The sequence below is a fragment of the Dysidea avara genome, chromosome 3, assembly GCF_963678975.1.
Source record: "Dysidea avara chromosome 3, odDysAvar1.4, whole genome shotgun sequence".
NCBI lineage: Eukaryota > Metazoa > Porifera > Demospongiae > Dictyoceratida > Dysideidae > Dysidea > Dysidea avara.
The window spans coordinates 10,302,303-10,324,518 of NC_089274.1; the positions used below are offsets into that span (position 1 = coordinate 10,302,303).

At 37.5% G+C, this 22,216-nt stretch overlaps 1 protein-coding gene and 1 long non-coding RNA gene across 2 annotated transcripts in view; one reads left to right on the plus strand and one right to left on the minus strand.

Moving 5' to 3' along the window:
* Positions 1 to 2,491, minus strand: part of LOC136249301 (uncharacterized) — a 13,363-nt gene extending 10,872 nt beyond the window's left edge. Inside the window, exon 1 of the long non-coding RNA XR_010698146.1 lies at positions 1,805 to 2,491. This is a non-coding gene — a long non-coding RNA (uncharacterized lncRNA). The remainder of the gene's footprint in view (positions 1 to 1,804) is intronic.
* Positions 2,492 to 10,244: 7,753 nt separating this feature from the next.
* Positions 10,245 to 21,314, plus strand: LOC136249323 (uncharacterized). The gene is made up of 2 exons (XM_066041285.1): positions 10,245 to 10,393; positions 17,915 to 21,314. Exon 2 carries the CDS (start codon positions 17,915 to 17,917, stop codon positions 21,167 to 21,169), a length of 3,255 nt encoding a protein of 1,084 aa, XP_065897357.1. The 5' UTR covers positions 10,245 to 10,393; the 3' UTR covers positions 21,170 to 21,314.
* Positions 21,315 to 22,216: the final 902 nt, after the last annotated feature.

The window sequence follows — 22,216 nt, forward strand, 5'->3', positions numbered from 1 at the left end:
AAATAAGAAACCACAATTTTGGAGTATAGTGAAAGAAGGAATTTTACTTTTGTGTACGTAGGAACATACTTCCAACATGTTTAGATATTTTTAGCAGAACTTTATAGGAAATATTTCCACACTGTTGAAATTTTGTAAGAAAAAAGGCACAATGTAAGAAATAATAATGCAGTGTAGGAATCATTCTAACCAAATGGCTACTTCATAACTAATCATTTGGGCCGCCACATCAATTGAATACTTCGAATTACTCACCCACCCAGAAACCATAACTGAATATAATATACACTAATAGATGAGGCCGCCAAAACAAATAATATTCCCAAATTCAAATTGTATATACACTTGGAAACGGAATCACCTCCCAAGGAACAAAAGCTACCGCCAAGGAAGAATAATTCCTACTTTTGTAGAAATTATTCCTATACACAGCATGAAATGTCATATACACATTGTGCCATGCGTAGGAATCTTTCTTACAAAATTGGGAATATTTCCTACAAAATTCTTAATCATATCCCTACACATGTAGGAACCATGCTTCCTATGCAAATGTACATCACATAAACTTAGCTGTGTTTTGAGAAAAACTTGCCATATCTTGATTTTAGCTTCTTATCTCAGTTCTTAATTTAGTTTGGAACATTCTTGCTCCTTTGCACCACATACATTGCATATTGCAGAACTCGTGGAGCTCCTTGTCATACACCCCATGCACTCATGATTTATATATAGTTTGAAGAGCTCACTTGATTTTGGGAACTAAAGGGAAACCACTCTCTCCAAACAAAGAATTTTAACCTTTGTAACAAAAACAAACATCCATAATCATGGATGGTGTAACTTCATACAGTAAAAAGTGGCTAGTAAATACTGTGGCAAATAGTGAGTGTCACTGGAAATTCTTAATGACGGTCGCTAAAATGTGCAGTGACGTTCACTATATTTGCCATAGTATTCACTACTTTTTTTACTGTTCATACACACATTCTATGAAAGTACGTAGCTTCATGTTGAGCTCAGCTGCTGAACCCTCCAGGATGAAATTACACAAATTCAGCTCATCTGTAGTACTGTACATATACTGTGACCCTCAAAATAATATCTTTTCATTCAAATGTCCGATGCAATGTTTATGACCAATCAAAAAATGAATTTTTATACTAACCGGAAGCCATAAAAGTGTAGTGTCTGTTGGCATGGTTTTTCGAACTTATAATGGAACTGAACTGCACATGTCTGCTCTTGACACCTCTATATTGTTAGTTGAATTAATTTATAAAGGCAGTGGATACTGAACCGGCAGATACTGCATGCCATGTAGCTAAGAAGAACGTAACCTAAAGCCTCGGGTGAAGAAGAAACCAAAGCTGAACCCGACCCTAACCTAACACTACTACTTTTCGCGTCCCCTTAACCGCCTAACTCGTCGCCTAAAGTCGACCGATCGGGGCAACTACTACTGAGACGCGTCCCCTAAAGTCGAATGCTCTGGACATTAGCTACTATAGACACGTGCCCTAAAGTTGAATGTTCGGGGCATGCGAATTTTTTTTTTGGGCACACTTTGGACTCAGAAAATTTTCACGAAATATTTTTTTTCCGGATAATGTTGTGTACGTATCCTGGATACTGACATGTTGAAGCCGACTAGTTAGCAGGGCCAACAACGTCGTGTTCTCCGCCAGGCTGGCAGCCGCTAGAAAAGAAGGGCGAAAAAATTGAGCCAGTTTAGAAGAACTCTTAGTAGCGATTTCCAACCAACCAATTTTTCACACATATTTTTGCTACTTAAATTACACACCTTCAATAAATGTTTCACAAGCTGCCGTTCAAGTTAATGGCAGTCAATGCTTCGTACTTCGTAATGAACTTTACTGGATTAAAATCCATGCGGTATTTATTGAAATATGTCAAATCAAAGTTTGAGAAATAAAAATCCCCATAGGGAGCCCGTACAAATAATTGCGTACGTAATTCTAATTGGAAGAATGCGGCACCGGTGATAGTCAAAGTTTCCGAGTGTTTCCGCGTGAATCAATGGCTGATGAGGACGAAAAAAGTGTTCCTGGGCAAACCCTATACGCTGATTTCGATTCTGCCGTGTGTTTTTTGATTGAAGGACGATTGAAGTTGGATTACGACGAAAATATGGCTCTTTAAAAGGTAAATCGCCAACTAGCACTGTTCAGAATCCAACATTACAATCACCCTGGACTTCAAGGCATCCCTCTGCATCGATGCAAGTATAGTTTGAAGGTGAGCAGTTTGTTGTCTTGTGCGGAATTGCAATAGAAGGTTCAAGGTTGAGCATAATCTTTTCAAAAGTGGAGACAGGCACGTGATACCATCCTTGCATGGCTTCACACTCACCTGTTGTTATATTCTGGTGTATTTATTGCTGTTTTTATCCATTTTATAGCAGCTTCAGTGATTGTAATTTTGGTCAGAAACTATTTATAATTTCTCTTTGTAGTATAGTGATGTCATTGTGTTATATAATAATTATCATCCTTAGTGCTTACAATGTGACAAATAAAGCTGAGCAGTGTCCAAACAAATCTATTTTTAAAATAATATTGGTCTTATATTCTGTTATCTGATTGTCATGTTTCCAAAGTATTTGTTGATTGTGACTTGTGATGTCACTACTTACCATGTTATATAATATTACTGATTTTTCTAGTTAGCTATCCCTGAAAATCCATTGGGTACCTGTGTATACTTAGTGTTACATAATACACACAGTTTTATTTGTGAATCACTTGCTTTATTCATGTAATATTCTGAGTGGTCAGTCTACAAAGAAATGGTCACTCTTGAGAGGTTTTACCTATCTCATATGCTGTTCTCTATAAAATAGATATGTGGTGAAAATTTCATGTTATTAATAGTATCCTATCTAGATTTATGACACTTTGAATATTGTGTTTGGCGCCAAGTGATATACATAAAAAGCGTTGAAAATGCTGTACACAAAAATCATCACACTGTCAACTTCTTTTGCCTATATCTTTTGATAGGAACCACTGATTGAGGTGGGGTTTGCACTAAAATGACCCTGAAAAATAGCACAATATTTGTCATACCAATGAATGCATGGAATGTTAGTTATTTAATTTAGTTGGAAATCTCTACTCTTAGTTTCTCCTGCCGTTTTTTCAGAAGGACTGTTCTTACCTTGTTTCTCTCACTGGCTGCCTTGCTGGCTGCCTCATCACTATGAACTGATTTGTCAGTGGCGTCTCGCATTACCTGGCAGCACAGAGCTATTCACAGGTATTGGTGAAACTGATTGTGTGAGTGTAAAGCAGCTTGTGTTTTATTCTTGACACCACTCTGTGTGTGTGTCTCGTTTTTGTGCTATGTATTAAACTGTTTGTACCTCCTGCAAGGAAGAACAACTTAAGCCGATTGCATTGAGTTTAAACAATAAATCAAATCTGTGTGTGTGTGTGTGTGTGTGTGTGTGTGTGTGTGTCACTATAGGTGTTATGAATTCTCTCATGGAAGAACGGCTCTGCCGAATGTGTTGAGTTTAAATTTTTTTTTTAAATCTGACATTAGATAAGGCCATACCTATTTGATCTTATGTTGCGCGGGCAAAATTATTTTAAATTTGGGTAGGTAGGTCAGTTTGAAAATGAAAATGATAAACATTTTAAACTCAAGTATATAAAATGCAAATAATGAATGTAGCTATAATAGTACATACACAGTTAAAAATCTAGGTTTCATACTCTTCTAGTAGCATCAGATATCTTCAAAAGAGCTTTCCATCGTATTCTACAATTTTAGAGCATTGGACGATCTTCAATGGTCCCTTTTGGACTATATCACGAGGGTGCTGATGATGTGTTGTCTTAATTAAGTACACGTGATCGGAACACGTGATTTTCAAAATTATTTCATTTGAAGAAAAATGCAGTCGGTCGGGCCCGCGCAACATAAGATCAAATAGGTATGGCCTAACTTGTTTGTTTTTATCTGTTGTACCAGTTATAACTGAACAAGGGATGGTCACTACCTATGCGTGGTTCTGTAAAACCATCTACGACTGTGCAGATGGTCCTACTGAGTATTGGAACTATAATATTATGTTGCTGAACGTCAGTTGTGGTTTTTGTCATCTTATTAGTATTACCAAATTCTACTTTCTCAGAAAGAAATATGAAAAATTATTTGCTATTCTATTGTAGTAACAATTCAGTGACTGATATTTGTAGTGACATTAAGTCCCAATAGAAAATAACATTTCGCTACTTAGAGATGTTCCTTGCTCTATAGAGATGCTACTGTTTTTATATACGTTAATTCACCTATCAATGTATTACCCCACTATCCCGCCCTTGGGCATATATGGGGATTTCAAACAGCTGAATGTCAAATGACCCATAGAAGGGCAAACCTATTGTGTCAAATCCTTACTTATTCACACAGGGATATGACAAGTTACAAGAAAAAGTACTTGTGTGCTTAATGAATGATTATCAAAACTAATTCCCTATAGTGCAGCAACAGTCTTGTATCAATTCTCCCTGTAAATACATTGATAGGTGCATTATAGATATTATAATTTTTATCACCACTTTATTATGTGGTAACGTGGTCATGATTTTGTGTGATGTTGTGTGTATTGGGTATGATGTTCTTATTTGTAGGTGGAAGCTCAGACATTGCAAGCAACTGGCTAGGGAATTTATAATTAACATCTAATGAGGTAACCTAACACACTACAGAATTCCAAGAAATGCTTATTGGATCAAAGTCATCTCATCTTTATGCAATCACTGTGAGAATAAGGACTCATTGTTCCAACTAGTCTCCATGCCAGACAGTTTGTGTGGGGGTGGCAAATAAGCCTTCTAGTCACTGTTGCACACATTCTGTGACTACTGTGGAATGTTGGCAGAGCCACTCAGATTGCCTTGCGGGCTCTATGATAAAACAAATACCAATTATTCAAATTCTTACTGTAATAAAGGACTGAAGTTTAACAATGCCATAGGCTTAGGATATTTGTTCCCCTTGTACAGTGCTCTTAAAATCATTGGTTCGCTATGGATTTGTGAAGTAGTAGAATTGTTGAGGAAAACCTTCAGCAATTTTTCAAATACATCATGACATAACCAGTACAATTTTCGCCTCAGCTTGCTTAGATGTGACTGGCACGATTCATCCTTGCCATAAAACAATAGTGTGATGTAATCTAATTGTATGTCAGTTTATTCATGGAAAGTGTACAACAGTGACCCGACGGTTTCTTTCCTGCCCCCACACAAACTGTCTGGCACATGAGACTAGTTAGGTACCTATATACAAATGTTGCAATTTTTTTAATGGCTGCATATTCAAGTTTTTTTGTTATTCAGACAAAATAATTGTTAAATCTGCAATAATGGGTAAACATGTGGGAGCTGATGAAAACAGAAAAGAAACTCACTGTAGTTTCTAATAACTATGTTACATACTGTGCAGGAATTGTGATCCACAGATGTGATTACTGTTAACCATTTAATTGAGTGACTGACAGTCTACTTGCTGGCTAATGTAGTACATAGTTCTACGTATATGACTCAACCATACAGTTAAGGTACATCTTTTTTATAAAGGACAAAAATTACCAATCTTTAAGAGGTTTCATTGTAGACAAATTTGTAAATTCTCAGTGCTATCTCTTATACAGGAACCTTTCTAATATTATTGGTAATTAGAACTGCTCCCGTACAGTATGAGTCAAGCATACTTGAACTGTTGAATGACCTAGTGCATGTATGGTATAATTATGTACATATATAAAAACTTATTTATTGGAACCACTATGTAACGAACCACTACGTACGTATGTAACGAACAGTTTGAGACCAACTGATGAAATCTTACTGAGAGTTTGTCCTTTAAATTGTATTCTATAGGAACCACAGAAATTTTTCTTTATAGTGGAGGGTACTTTAAGAGAGGTTCTACAGTTAGATAATCCATCAATACTTTTTAAATTCAGGAGTAAGTCACATGGTGCAAGTCAAGGTTGTCGACCAACAGGAAGAATTGTATGCAAAAGAAAATGAACAAGTAGCTACAGGTATCAAAACACACATATTCAATGATCGATAAGTGGGTGTGGTTCCATGATAGTCTACAGGCTCCCATAAGCAGGCATAGCACTTTTCTTGATGCCATGCAGACTTGTTGCCTACAACAACGCAAACCCAATAAGTGGGCATAATACCATAGAGGATGTGGGTGTGGCTCCATATATCACTTAAGACACCAAAAACATTCTCAAATGGTGCATGAGTACAGCTCCACATTAAGTCCCTTGAAATGCAACCCAAATGACCTGACACTAACGCACTAATAGACCTTCAGTGCTGGTCACTGTAAAGTGTTAATAACAATAGCACTTCAAGTTCATACATGCATAAAGAAGGACAGTAGATGTACTCTATAAAATTGACGAGGATGCATTGATTTTTATTGCGGAAATTTTGAATGACGTGCTCTTATATTATAGCACCTGAGAACTGATACCAATAGTATATGGGAGTAAACTTCACAACTTCATTTTTTATCCCCTTAATTCTTTAGGCTATCATTAGTTGTACAAGAGATGGTATGGTGACACAATTAGTACACACATAAAGCATCCACTATAGCTGTCACAACAATGGATTAAATATATCACACCTAATAGAAGTGAATACTTGATTATCTGACCTTCGACTATCAACACACTTACTTACAGTAGATGTGTCTGTTCTATTAGAGTATTTCGTCTAAGGCGTTCATTCCATTAGAGTAACTCTATAAAAATAGGCTTTGATTATCTGAACATGTCTTGGTACCTAAGGGTCAGGAAGCACTGTACGAGTAATTTCTTTACAGCTGTCAGCCATGCAGACATTATTTAGACAGTAAAGGACAATAAGTTTTCAAGCACAACTACCTTATAAATCATGGAGTAATAAAAGTACTTCTGCAAATTTACCATTGGATAAAATAGCAAATAACTTGCACTAAATCTACTACACTAACACTAATGCAGCCTTCAAGTGTGAGGATACAGCTAGCATATTGAGATGAGCATACACTCTATGTACAGCAAAATACGATTGGCTACTCTCCAGCAAAAAGAATATACCATTTTCTTAAAGAGGGTGATATCAATAACATGTAGCCATCAACAAAAATTAGTTGTGTAAAGGTGCTTTACAATACACACACTGGTGCTATTGTAATATACACCTAAATGCAAAACTTCAATCATGTCTTTTGTTGTTGCTGTTACCCTTGAATGCTCACAGTCAAATTGTTCATCATTAAACATAGATCAGTCATCTCACAAGATCACCATAATACGGATTCATTGTTCCACACCTCAATTAGACGAGAAGTAGCTTGGTTTAAATCATTCACAATAACAATGTGAATCCACCTACAAATTAAGAACATTACACTCAATCATAGATCATCACACAAAATCATCACCACATAATAAAGTAGTGAATCATTACCTAATATAATATACCTATAATGTACATAATAATAGCAACATTTCTGTAGTACAAGGAACATCTGAGTGGCAAATTAGGGAAAAATATTACTTTATATTGTGAATTGTGATGTAATTCAGTCTTTAAACTTGTAGTCACTTGATATTACAACAATAAAATAACAAACACATAATTATCATGCTTTTGTATGTCTTCCTTTAAGGTTGAGACAGATATCTGATTAATTCAAATCACATTTTATTTTTATAGTAATCTCGCTTAAAATTGTCAACCATTACAACATGTTTCAGTAGTGCATTCCAATGTTCAATTATTATTCTTTAGAAAATAATTATTTCTTTACAAATTTTCATGCACTGCATGCTTGTACAATTGAATGTCAATGGGAAATGGTGGATCTGGTAAGCTGCAAGGATTGGTGCATGTTACCATGAAATTTTTGATATGTGGTTCTCTAAATTTTCTGTATACTAAGGTGGGTGGTTGTAACCTTTCATAACGATGAAAGTCACTAACTAGTTTTGAAGCTCTGTGTTTAAGTGATTCAACTCTGTTAATGTCACCCTAATAATGAGGCTCATAGATTACAGCAGCATAGTCGTAGAACTGGTTGAATCAAAGTTATCTCCAATACAACAAATATCATAAAGTTCAAGGACCAAAACATCTCTTTATTAAACCCATCAAAAGCACAACTGCTTGTTCACACATATATAATACTCCTGTAAAACTATCCATGACAGCGATCAACCAAGAGATCAACACTGTGATGTTAATTTCTACTGACTTAAAAGAGGCAATCAAGTGGCTTGTATTAGCAAAACAGTAAATTAAGCTTTGTCCCCTTTTCCTGAGATGAAATCAAGGTTGATCAAATATCTTGATCACAGTCACAGATGGTTTTACAGGACCATACATAGGTAGTGACCATCCCTTGTTCAGTTATAACTGGTAAAGCAGATAAGTTAACAAATGTCAGAATTTTTTTAAAATTTAAACTCAACACATTCGGCAGAGCCGTTCTTCCATGAGAGAATTCGTAACACCTATAGTGACACACACACACAGATTTGATTTATTGTTTAAACTCAATGCAATCGGCTTAAGCTGTTCTTCCTTGCAGGAGGTACAAACAGTTATGCACCTATCAATGTCAAGCCCCACCTACCCCAGGTCGGGCAGAGGTGGGGACTGTTGGGGATTTGCAAATGCGAGAATGCAAATTCCCCAACCCTGGAGACAACTTTGAGTTACGAATCCCCTACTAATTATCCCAGGAATCACAACAGTATGGAAAAGTACGGATATTCGTGTTGCAAATGCCCCAACCCTGGGGACGAGCTAGGGTGACAAATCCCCACCTGCTGCCCGACCTGGGGTAGGTGGGGCGTGACATTGATATTATGATTATGATTATGATTAGATACTGGAAAGACAGCACTCAGTGCTGGTTACATCCAGGAGGGGGGGGGACCCTCAAAACAAAAAGGGGGTTAATTACAACAAATCTAGTCCAAAAATACAATTATTAAACTGTTCTAGTGACTCTGTATCGATGATGTGATTAGGGAGGTTATTCCATTGCTTGATAGTCCCTGGAAAGTAACTCTGTTGGTAAGCAAGTGTTCTAGTTGGAGGAATTATATATCTGTATTGGTGATGCAATCTAGTTGGATATGATAGGTACATTACATAGCACAAAAACGAGACACACACACACACACACATAGTGGTGTCACAAGAATAAAACACAAGCTGCTTCACACTCACATAATCAGTTTCACCAATACCTGTGAATAGCTCTGTGCTGCCAGGTAATGCGAGACGCCACTGACAAATCAGTTCATTATGATGAGGCAGCCAGCAAGGCAGCCAGTGAGAGAAACAAGGTAAGAACAGTCCTTCTGAAAAAACGGCAGGAGAAACTAAGAGTTCTTCTAAACTGGCTCAATTTTTTCGCCCTTCTTTTCTAGCGGCTGCCAGCCTGGCGGAGAGCACGACGTTGTTGGCACTGCTAACTAGTCTTGAACCTGTCAGTATCCAGGATACGTACACAACATTATCCGGAAAAAAATATTTCGTGAAAATTTTCTAAGTCCAAAGTGTGCCCAAAAAAAAAATTCGCTCGGGGCATACCACATCGGTGTCAATAGCTGATAGGTAGCTCTTAATACATCCACCGGTATACCGGTGGACTTAGCTATAGACACTCCGAAAGTGGAATGCTCAGTCGGGGCGATTTCGTTCGGGGCTATTAGCTAACTATAGACGCAAAAACAGAAACCACCTTCCATTTATTAGCTAATATCATTTCTTTTGATTTAAAAAAATCCATTTTTCTTCTTAAATTAGCTGGGCTCAGCTCAACGTACTTTGTTGGTATAAGCGTAGCCACAATTGGTCTCGGGCCGGAAAACGGTAGCTAAAGAAACTCTGCATGATCAACAAACGTCTAAATCAACCACAAGCATAGTTTAAATTGGGCGTGGCATAGCTACACTGATCACAAAAGATTTTCAAATCCAAAACTTGGTTCTGACTCTGGAAGACTCCAAACAACGTGCAGATCAGTTAGTGGCTAATATCATTTCTTTTGATTTAAAAAAAATCCATTTTTCTTCTTAAATTAGCTGGGCTCAGCTCAACGTACTTTGTTGGTATAAGCGTAGCCACAATTGGTCTCGGGCCGGAAAACGGTAGCTAAAGAAACTCTGCATGATCAACAAACGTCTAAATCAACCACAAGCATAGTTTAAATTGGGCGTGGCATAGCTACACTGATCACAAAAGATTTTCAAATCCAAAACTTGGTTCTGACTCTGGAAGACTCCAAACAACGTGCAGATCAGTTAGTGAAGTTAAACTTACCTTGCAGTCAGGTATTTCATATTACATTACATAATGTAGTATGCATGCAGTAGCTGGCAGACTGTATTAAAGGGCGTGTCTGCTGAGAAATTATGCATATTGTTATTGTTATTAGTGCTTTATACGTATAAGCCATCAGACCATATAGATATTAGACTTCATACTCTGAGTATTCATAGGCGGCGGAAAGGGGGAGGGGGGGGATAGGGGGCTGAAGCCTCCCCTCAGATTGATATATCATGCCAAAACTATCCTTCTTGGAGTGGGGCTGAAAACCGGCAGTGAAAGATCGACCGGATACTCTATAATAGACAAGATAATAGAGCATGCAGTCAGTCTAATAAAGCAGTCACGGTATTAGAGCAGTGTGTACTGTGTAGCGAGCTATGTAAGGATTTTTACATAGGTTATCAGTCAGCTATAAATGCGTAGCTAGCTGGTGAGGTGGGCAGCTATATTGTCAGCTGGCTGCGACCTTTTTTTTTGGCTGTGCCTAGAGTCACGGAAATCACGTGAATTTAAAAAAACCCTAACTCTAAAGTACAAGACGCATCCCCTAAAGTCGAATGTTCGGGGCATACTACTATATAGGCGCATCCCCTAAAGTCGAATGCTCGGGGCATACTACTAATTTAGGGGATGCGCCTATATAGTAGTATGCCCCGAGCATTCGACTTTAGGGGATGCGTCTTGTACTTTAGAGTTAGGGTTTTTTTAAATTCACGTGATTTCCGTGACTCTAGGCACAGCCAAAAAAAAAGTACTATCATCAGTATAGGCGCATCCCCTAAAGTTGAATGCTCGGGGCATACTACTAGGCGCGTGCCCTAAAGTCGAATACTCGGGGAATACTAGACTCGTGCCAACCCTAGCTCGCCTCAAACTCAACAAAAACTTACCTTCATACAACTAGTGTGTGAATTCTGAGTGACTGCGCCGTGACTTTAGCAGCCGGAAACGAATGTCCAGTCACGGTGCCGTGACTCTAGGCACAGCATTTTTTTTGTTTTTTTCTTGTTTTCTCTTTTTTTGTCTCACCTTACCAAACCAGAGACAATGTAGTGTCTCAGTTCATTTCCGCCCCTGGTCAGCCCTCCCTCATATCAACTACTTCCTCCGCCACTGTGAATATTAAACACACTGCATGGTTTTTGCAGTAGCCGCTACATGTCCAGCATGTGCCATTTTTTGTGCTGGGGGTTGCGTGGTCCGAGGGCATAGCACTGCATATCATTCTCCGGTTAGATAGGGAGAGAAGTCAGCAATTTGGCTATGTATTAGTACTACTTTAGTAGCTATTAGCAAGTCGAGAGAGAACCACCATTAATGATGAAAAGATGTAAAAAGCAAAACTGAAGACAAAAACACCAAAACAAAAAGGCACTAGCTATGAGTCCTTGGGCAGCATGCGACCACAGTGACCACTTTAGAGAATTACACTTTTTTTGTTAATTCTTATTATTTTTTCAATTGTTATTTTACTGTGGGCATGGCAAGGTAAACTAAAATTAATAACAAAAATGGAAAAACAAACTAACTAGCTACTGTATTACAAAAATAAAGTACTATATGTGACTAGTTGGTGCACCACTCTTTACAGTTTCTTGCCAAAAATATTCTGTGAGAGGCAGTGGCATCTAACCATTCAATAATTTGGTGTCTACATATTGAGATGAACAAAGCTTAACAAATTCAACAAATTTTGATACGTATAGCAGAAACTTGAAAGTGACCTACGTAGCTAGCACTGTTATTTCAATTGTATCATAGTAGCTAATTGGCAATGTTAATTAAGGCGGTCAAATTCAACCAACAGCTGTAGATACTCAATTGTGTTCTGTTTCCTTGTTTGTATTAGTATTAGGTGTACTGATAAGGAGGTTCAAGGAGCCTGTAAAGTGGCCTGATCTTTACAAAAATTATTGCCTATTAATAATTACAGTATAAAAACTGTACAGATTATACAAGAATTAACTAATTAGTAATCGTATATAAAAGTATACGAAGTCTCAGTAAATTTTTTAAGTCATTCAATGACAGTGCGTTAACTACATGATGAGGTACGTAGATTATTCAATTCATTAATCAGTTCATTAATCACTCTCACAGTAAAAAATGAAGATCTCACTCTTGTAGATGATTGTGGCTTAAATAGTTTGTAATTATGTCACCTAGTTATTGATAAACTATTGCTGGTTAGTAATTCTGATGAATCTACATTAAGATTATTTGATTAATCATTGTCACTGTATCCCCACAATGCCTCCAATATTTTAGTGATGGAAAGTTTAATTCAACAAAACAGTCATCATTATGCGTAATCCTGAAGGTTATGGATCAACTTGGTTGCTCTTCTCTGCACTTTCTCTATACTGTGCTGATCAAGGGATCCCCAGACAATATTACTGTATTCCAACACAGGTTAATATTTGTGCTTTTGTCGAAATGTTGGAAAGCTTTTATGGGGTGGTCAGTATTACATTATTAACCTGCAAGTGTTCCTAGATGTTGTCCTTAATAATAGATTCCATGATTTTATAAATGGGTTAAGTCAGATTGATAGGTCGGTAATTACCAACATGAGAATGGTATTTTTTAATACTGGAGTTATTAGGGCTTCCTTTCAGCAGCTTGGTAGTGTTGAACACTCCAAGGACTTGTTAAACAGGATGGACAGGGAATACGTAGTTCTTGGGCAGACATTTTAAGACAAAATAATGGCCAACCCTCAAGACCAGGAACTTTGGTGGAGTTCAGCTGTGTCAGTTTGTCAAATGCTATGGCTGGAGTTATTGTAATGTTGGTGAGTATTGAATGGCAGCTGTCTGATCGATATTGAGGACAGGATGTTAAATCCTCCTTAGTGAAAATTTTCTGCTACTAGAATTGTTGAAAAGATCACACTTGTCCCTGATCTGAATCGTGCTAAGCAGTTGTCATCATGCCTTAATGAGTTAACTGATGGACGAGTTTTATGGCGTGAATTACAAACTGCTTAACATTACTGGTTCTGTTGGATTCCAAGTTGATTTTCATAACTTCTACGGAGTGATGAAGTCAGACTGCATAACTTATTTCTGAATTGACACTGAAGCTGGTAATGTGAATGGGACTTATATAGAACGCTGATATTTATTCCATAGTTTGCGTTTTGTATTCTTCAGATGTAATATTGCTCGTGTCATGAATAAGTTCTTCTTTTGTCTAGGGAACACATTCATTTAGTACATTAATACAAGCCTCACAGAAATTCACTATAAGCAGAATGAATGTCAAGTGGTTTTTGGTGGGTCATCCCATTCAATGGAAGCTAGCAATTGACATGTTTTGACAGTATCTGCTTGAAAGACATTGTAACGTGGTTTAGAAGTATGGTTAGCAGAACAATAACAATTAAAGTTAATAAAACGATCACTCAAATATAAAGCTGGGAGAAATCTATCATAATCTTCTTAAAATGAGGTCAAGAACATGTGGTGATGAGTTTTGCACAGGAGTTTCCACATGTTGAAATAGGTATATTTGTCTTGAATGGTGTCCAGAAACAGTTTTGAACAGTGACTACTACATGAATTAGATGCCTAGTTTAAATCTGGGTAGTTAAAATCACCACATATTAACAAGTGCGAGTGCATGCTCACTTACTTCGCCAAGCAAATTACACAGACCAGATGTACTTAGTAAGGAGTCAGAAGAGAGATTTTGATATATACAACCTGCAAGAAGTGAGTCATGACCCATCAGTGGTCATGGTGTGGGTATCCATTAAAGGTGAATTCAGACATAAATCCCAACACCACGTATTGTTTGTGGAGACTGGTGAGAGTCAGGATCAAATTGAAAAATGCTTGATAGCATTATGTCTCGTGATGTCCCACCGTTCCTGCAAGAGGAAGATGGTCAGTTAGTCCATAATATAAAGGCTTAGTCTCACGTGCACGTGGCCTGGGTAGTGACAGAGTTCTCCCTGTATAGTATTATTTTCATTTTAGTCACTGAATATAATATTTGTTTACTACATATAGCAAAACATTATTAGCTATGTACAGTCTAATTAGAAGTCCTTGTAATGGAGAGGCATCAGTAGAACGACTACTGGTGCAAGCTTCCACGTATGCATATTGTTGCAGAACAGGGTAAAGAAAATGACAATGTACAACAAATCCAATTTAGAGTTTAGTTGTAGCTAGTTGCAAGACAGATGCTCAGTAAGACAGCGGCCACTACTGCTTCCCTACCCATGCCTCCAGTGGTTGCAATTGCAAACACAAGGGGAGTAAAGGAAGCCTATACTAGCCTACTCAACTTCTCGCCATATTTTAGCTCTTTCCTTTTGCAATTCATGGCGTCACTACAAGGAGGGGATTGCTGTGCTGCAGTAGCTTGGTGCATTTGGGTGGTTCTCCTACCCAATGATAAAGAGAAAAAACAGTCAACTACGTGTAGTCTCTCATGGCCAGACTGCTTCAGGAATTTTTTCCACTTTTGAGTGATAGTCAACCAAAATTCCTAAAAACAAAACAAAAGAAAAACAACAACAACAAAAAAACAAGTGTTTTCTTGAACAGCAAAGAAAAATGCTAAATAATACACTACGACTAACAGCCTCTCAAGCAAAATTAACTACATGCAGTACCACAACTATAATTATATAAAAACTAGTCATCAAGTCCCCTACACTGAGCCCAAAATCATCCTAGCATTGTTAGTCCATAAGGCACACTTGCTGGAGCATGCAAATTCTTTCTTGCCAACTTGAGAAGTATATAGTATGGTCAGTAATGATATTTGAAGATCACAAAGCAGATGGAAGTCCAGATCCAAAAGTTTACACCAATGGAATATAATCAACACCCATCTTCACCACAGTTGCTGATACTTCTCATCCTTGGCCACCTCTCCATCTACAGTAGGTACCAAAGCACATGCAGGTAGCAGATGAAGTAATAAGTTTTACTGTGTATGGATACATCGAAATAAGCGGATTACTATGGAAACCAGAAACATGGGGTCACTAAGTAGACCATTAATTTAATTTTGAACCTAGATGTCACAATAATTGTTAATTAGGTCATGAAGTACATGTACCTTGGGAACTAATCAATGAAGTTATCCTATTGGAGGTTGTGAAAAGTATGTGCCTGGGAGCAAATTTTTATATGTGGTCTTTGTAAAGAGGTAGTCTTGTAATAAGATGGTCATTAATGAGGTCATTTAGTATGCATGCTCCTTAGCTATCTTTGGGGCCTATAATTCAGTGCAGTCATTGTACTTTGTAATGAGTTGGTCTTTAAGAGGTGGCCACCAAGCAAGGGTTTTTTACCCTAGGATATGCATGTGTATGAAGATTAAGCTTTTCCATTTCCAATTTCCGTTTCCTCTGTTTCCAACTGTCCAGGGTGTAGGCCATCATCATCAGAAGCACATTACTTTAATGATATTTTAGAGATAGAACATTAAAAAAGGATGTCAACCAGACAACAGATTCCGAGAACAGCCTAATAGATGACCACCTATAGTTGAGAGGCAAGTACATGGAGAATGAGGAAATTTCTAGCCATAGATGTACCAGGTTGGCTGTGCTGTATCTGTAGACATAGTCAGGCCCAAAAACTTCCTTCAGAGCAACCTCAAATCCTTCCAAGAAATTGTAAATTTAACTGAATTCTCTGACTGCCTGATGCTTTCAAGCACAACTCGACTATGCTTAAGGTTATGGGCTGGTTTCTGCACACTATTTGACATCATTTAAGCCTGATGTGCCTTTTGCCAACTGCAACAACTACAGTGCATGCATCATAGACTTACCTTTGTCCTCCTTTGTGTTCCATTTCTTTCTCCACTATTGCATACAGTAGGTGTTGGTTTGTGGTAATGTGTCATGGCTTTAGTGCTGGCTAACAGAATTGTCCACAATTTCTGTAGTAGTGCTGGATTGATTGCAGAGGCACATCTCATACTAAAGTACAGTATATGTTATCCCAAGGAGCCTGGGGCATGCCCAGGCTTTTTGAAAACAATAGGTGCCAATTTTTCAGTACATTTAAATGGTGCAATTTGAAACAACTGATTGTTATATTAGATTGTTTGACTGCTCTATTAAAGTATCTTCCTTTTCCGTGAGTGTGGTGCAGTAGTAAATAGTATACCTTGGTGGATTTACCAACGTACTTCCCCCTGGAAACAACCTGTTTGCTTCACATGCATGTAAACCTATTTAGTATGTAGGTATGTCTACTTCCCAGTGCATGGGAGTGCGTGTCAAATTGCCACACGCTGGGTGATAACTACCATACAGCTAGACAAAGCAGCTCTGCTACTGTGTGATAACAAGTATCCAAATAATGGTTGTTAATACAAAAAAAAACACCAGTACAGTACTTACAAAAAATAAAATTGTTAATCCTCTACACAGTGGCACTATACTATTGCAATGGATTAAACAAATGTCAAAAGATAGTCTGCATCTATTTTCAGTTACTCCAGTGATCAGTGTATGGTGAAGAATAAACTTGATTAAATTACCTCTGGCTTCATTGTTCTATCTCAGGAGTAATCCTTGCCACTTTTTGGCCCTTGCATGCCACATTGTGTCACTCCACCAATGCAAATCATAACTCTGGAAATTGCTGCTTCATAAAAATGTCCATCGCCACAGCCACACAGTTTATAGCCTGTATACAGTGTCTAGCTGTCTAGTAGTTGCAAAGTTAAATTTTAACTAAATCTTGAGCACACAAATAGGAACTAGAATTTACTACAAAGGAACTCAAATCTTTAATATCTGTAAATTGTTGCACGCTGGGGATATATTTTTCTATTAGGGATCATGGAGGTTTGGGCTTTCTTGCCCAAAAATGTCACACAAATCCAGCCTCACTTTTCCTTCAGGCAGTATTAGTTAAGCATAAAATCAAGAACAGAATTTTCTGCTAATTGACTGTGTGACTGACTGCCTACCTCAGTGATATATTCAGCTGAGCATAATTCAACTATGTGTAAGCCTGCAGGCTTGATGTACTCACTGTTCAACATTTCTTTGACCCAAAACATGCTTTTACTGCAGCAACTACAATGCATGCACCCTTATCCTACTTTGTGTCCCATATATTTCTTTCTCCACTACTGCATAGAAAGTAATGAAACCATGGCTATAGTGGACTTTTAATCCATGGCTATACTATTGACAGGCTAGGTTGTATATGACTGAGCTGGAATTAAATGTCAACTACTTAGTATTACTGCTGATGTAGATTGTTTAGCTAATTTCCTTCTATTTCTATGATCTCTACTCAAATGTAAAATTTTCTTATGCTTGTTAAGATTTGTATAAAAGTTTTGTTTGAGAAATGACAATTCCATGATCAGTTAGGTAATCGCAGCACATGTTGCTGTCAGACCTTCATGATCAGTGCTGGCCACTGTATAAATTATTTATAAAAATACCTTCAACATGATAATGAGCATGTCTTGTGATAATCTCTCCATAATTATTAATGAATGTCTTTACCTTGTACTATTGTATACTGTAGATGGATGATGTAAAGTGCTTCCCAGTGACTTCACTATTTGACTTCCACTATTATCATCCCTATGGTAACACTCCTCCAGATGATTTACTACAGAGCATAACTACAGATACTCCACAACCAGATGTTCTGCTGTTGGGATGTGGTGACCTGAGGTCTTGTTTGTACACCTTATGGAACAACTTTGATCACAGACATGCACGAAAATTTAAAGGTGTACATTTTGTGCTAAATGATACTAGTGCTGCTGTGTTGGCCCGTAACGTCATCTTTCTATATCTGTGTACCCAAATGCCTGCTAGCCATGACGATAAAGTGAAGTGGGTAGCTTCTTTTTGGGCTATCTGGTACTGTCATGAATTGTTACCACATCACAAAGAAGTACTCATGGATGCCTTGTCAAATCTTCTGAGATGGTCAGAAAGTGTTGAATATTGGACAGAAAGTAAAGATAATCCTTTAAGATTGCTAGTGCGATTTCCCTCTGTTACCAGCATTTCTCTGGTTCATAAAGCATGGAAAAAGTGGTACAATGATGCATTCACTGTGAAAGAAATGAAAAATAACAGGTCTATGTTATTTAAATCACGTAACACTGATATCCTTCATAGTCCTATGGACCACCTTCATAAATATTTTGGAAGCATTTTGCTGCAAAACTTTTCTGAATCTGAACGAAAACAGATGAAGCTTGATGTTAGATCTTATTTCAAAAATGGTTCTGCTTTTGGTGAAGAGGTTCTGAATTTGCCTGCAGAAAAAGCCACATCAGTAAATAGCACATTTATTGACAGACCAGATGGAAAGTACAATCTACCCTGTGGTTTAATTCCTTACAATAGCTTCTTTTTTACATATCAACTTTCTCCAAAGAATCTGAATAGGCTTAAATACTCTGATTTTTCTCTTATGGTTAGTGATGACAAGTTTGTTCACAAACCACTGCTCGCAAATAGTATTCAACAGTTCTCAGTTTGGGTGAGATCTAGTGCTGAAATCTTACGTCAGGCTCACCATGACATTGCCTTTACATTTCAGTGCTCTGATGCTGTGGAGTTTTGCCAACAATTGCTCCACAGTCATCACCCTCACCTGCCTTGTTTGTTTGATGCAATATACTCCTCTAATTTAATCGACTACATTGCTCCGCCCAGTTTAGTACTCCTTTCAATGCTTGTATTAAAATCAGATGGTATTCTGTTTACAAGTGTATTTTATTACTATGCCACTGATTCTAACACTTGTAAAGAATTTCTGCAGAGAGGGTTTGGTCTTGATTGCAAATGTTTTCAATTACTATGTGGAGTGCGTTGCCTTGGTTATGAAAACGAATACTCAGATTTGTTAACTATTAAGCCTGTTTTTGTCAGTGACGTGGACTTAGATACCATAATTGGTGTAGGTGTAAGGTCACTCATGTGGCAGCATGTTACTATGACACCATTGAAGCAGGTCACAGATAAAACCTTTACATTATTGTGGAGTACTCTGAGTGCTGCTATTGCTCATATGTTAACTTTCCAGCACAATGCACAGAAGAGTCCACGCATGATTAACTGTTGTACTGGAACAATTATGGTATTATTGCAGTCCTTTGCTTTGCAATTTGATAGGAAAGAGTATGACTGTACCAGTTACCAGTTTTGGAAACCACTTTGTTCTTTGTTGCTGAATCAGCAATCTTTAGAAGCTTTCCTAGTTTCACTGCAAACACAGGCTTTGCTATGCAATCTACATCTCCATCTGATGGTATCAGGATCCACTTGCCCCTTTTGCAGCAAAAGAGCAGTACTTGATGTTGTTAGCCAGTGCTCCATCCTTGTACCAAAACCAACTGTTCATAGGGACGGAAATTTTAGGCTTCTAGTCTATGATGAATCGTTATGTACCGAACTATTCTATAACAATTTTTCTGGTCTTGACCACATTGATGGCATCCACATAATAGACACCATTGCTGTAGGTATGTCCAATGAAAACCTTGTAGTTGACTTCTTCATTTTAGACAGGTTTCTTCAGAAAAACTATTACCTAACTGTGCTGCATGGTAATACTTGCTTGCTACCACACAAACAACTGAGTGATTTTGAAGCCATTGAAAGTGTTGATTATTCCTTTAAAAAATTGGAGTTGAGCAAAACAGAGCAGTCATGTGCAAATTTAGGGCTGGGTACAATAATTCAACATTCTGGTGATGATAGCCACTTTGAGACAATAATTGGTCTCAATGATCAAGTCACTTTGGCACTGAATGATCATCAACTCACTACAGTCCAATCCAGCGATACAAATATTGAACTTAGAACTGACGATTATCTTACTAACATTTCATACCCTTACTCCATAAATTATTCTACAATGCAGATCAAACTGTCTAGGAGGAACAAGAAAATCACGGTAACGGCTTATCGCAAGCGTCACAGCATTCATGATGAAAAGCCAGTGTTCATTGTCAATCCTGATAATATGTTGTCCCTTCCTGTAATGTATATTAGTGGGACAGATGCCAAGCAGTTCTGTGAGTTTAGTTTGTCGTTTAATCAATTCTCTTCAATTCCTCTGCAGAACTTTAAGGCAACATTTGCCACAATGTTTCATGATACCACTCAACAGTTTTTTGCTTTAACTTTCCTTGATCAGGAGAAAGAAGGAATTCATACTAAATATTTTATAGCAATTTTGAATCGAGTATTTGATGTACACAATAAGACACCTGCAATTGATATGCTATTCTGGGACACTACAGAGAAAGGCCATCCACATCAAAAACTTAAATGGCCAAATGCAATACCATTGCAGCTGGCAAATGATGCTGAAGAAAAGTTAGCCAGAAAAACCTTTAATTATTTTGCAAAATGCACAGCTACTACAATGCCACTACCAAAAGAAAATTCTGCCTACCAGTATCTTTTAGAACACAAAATTGAACAATACTTTACCAGGGCTGTAATTTATCCTTTGTATCCTAATGCTGATGAAAGGACTGCGAACCAGGATCATCGTCAATTGTTTGGTAGTTTCCTGTACAATACTTTGCGACGTCCATTAGATCAGCATAGACTTGGTGATGTACCAACCTGGTTCCTTAACTTCAAAAGCTTTATGGATGAAGATAACTGCAGTTATTGCAAGCATTATAGTGAAGACCTTAGAAAATGTTCACAGTGTCGTTTGGTACAATACTGTAATCGTACCTGCCAGCAGAAGCACTGGAAAGTTCACCAGCCTACTTGTACACGACCTCCAGAATGCAAGTAAAACATATAAAGCAATTACACATGCATGCAAAAACAATAATAATATAAACCTGCCTGTATTAAGTAGTGTATTGAACTAGTAATAAGGTGTATGTAATATTTTTGGTGTGCTGAAACTCAATATCATGTTCATTAGATTTTTAAATGTTGGTCAAAACTGAAATCCAAATTAATGTGTCGCCTAACAAAATCAATATAAACTGTATATGGATATACTATAAAGAAATGTGCTGTGTATAGTGGTGTAGTGCTTCTGATTAACTAAAGACTAGGTGGTTGTCACAGTGTGTTTCTATCCATGTATATATGCACTGTGATGTTATACGTGCATATAGGGGCAGATCAAAGATTTCACATGGGCCTATATATACATATGCAGGTGCTTGCAGGGTGGTACCATATGCAAAGAAATTTTGACGTAAGAAAAATTTGATGAATTCAGACTTCAGCAGATTTGACAAATAAAATGTTGACGAAAATCAAGAAATTGTAGGCAAAACCTGTACTTTTAAGGGCGCTTATAAACATTTGACGAATTTAAATTTTACGAATTAAACCGATTCGTCAAATTTTTTTACGTCAAAATTTCCTTGCGTACGGTAAATGGCTGATGCAACTACAGTATATAGTAGAGAGTGCTTTGCATACTCAGCCTGCTCTATCTATATGGTTGGGGGGGGGGGGGCATGGTGCATGGCATCCCCCTCCGGGAAATTTTTGAAAATTTAGCTATATAGCTACCTGAGATTGTGACAATTATGACTGAACTTATTAAGCATATATAGTTACGTACATTAGCCACCTCACGTTGAAAGAAAAACAATGTAATGAATAACCTCATATGGGTGTTATGCTTACAACTGATTTCCATTATATTAACAAATAATGTAAAAACGTCAAGCAATGATTGGAATTATCTATCACCTGTATACATTTTGGATGAAGTATCTGAGTTTCGGAAATGCTCACAGCCAGGTCACAACTCATGCAGACTACAGTTGTAATGAATAGCTATAGCAAGCATGTTGGTGATCATGATCATGCGTGT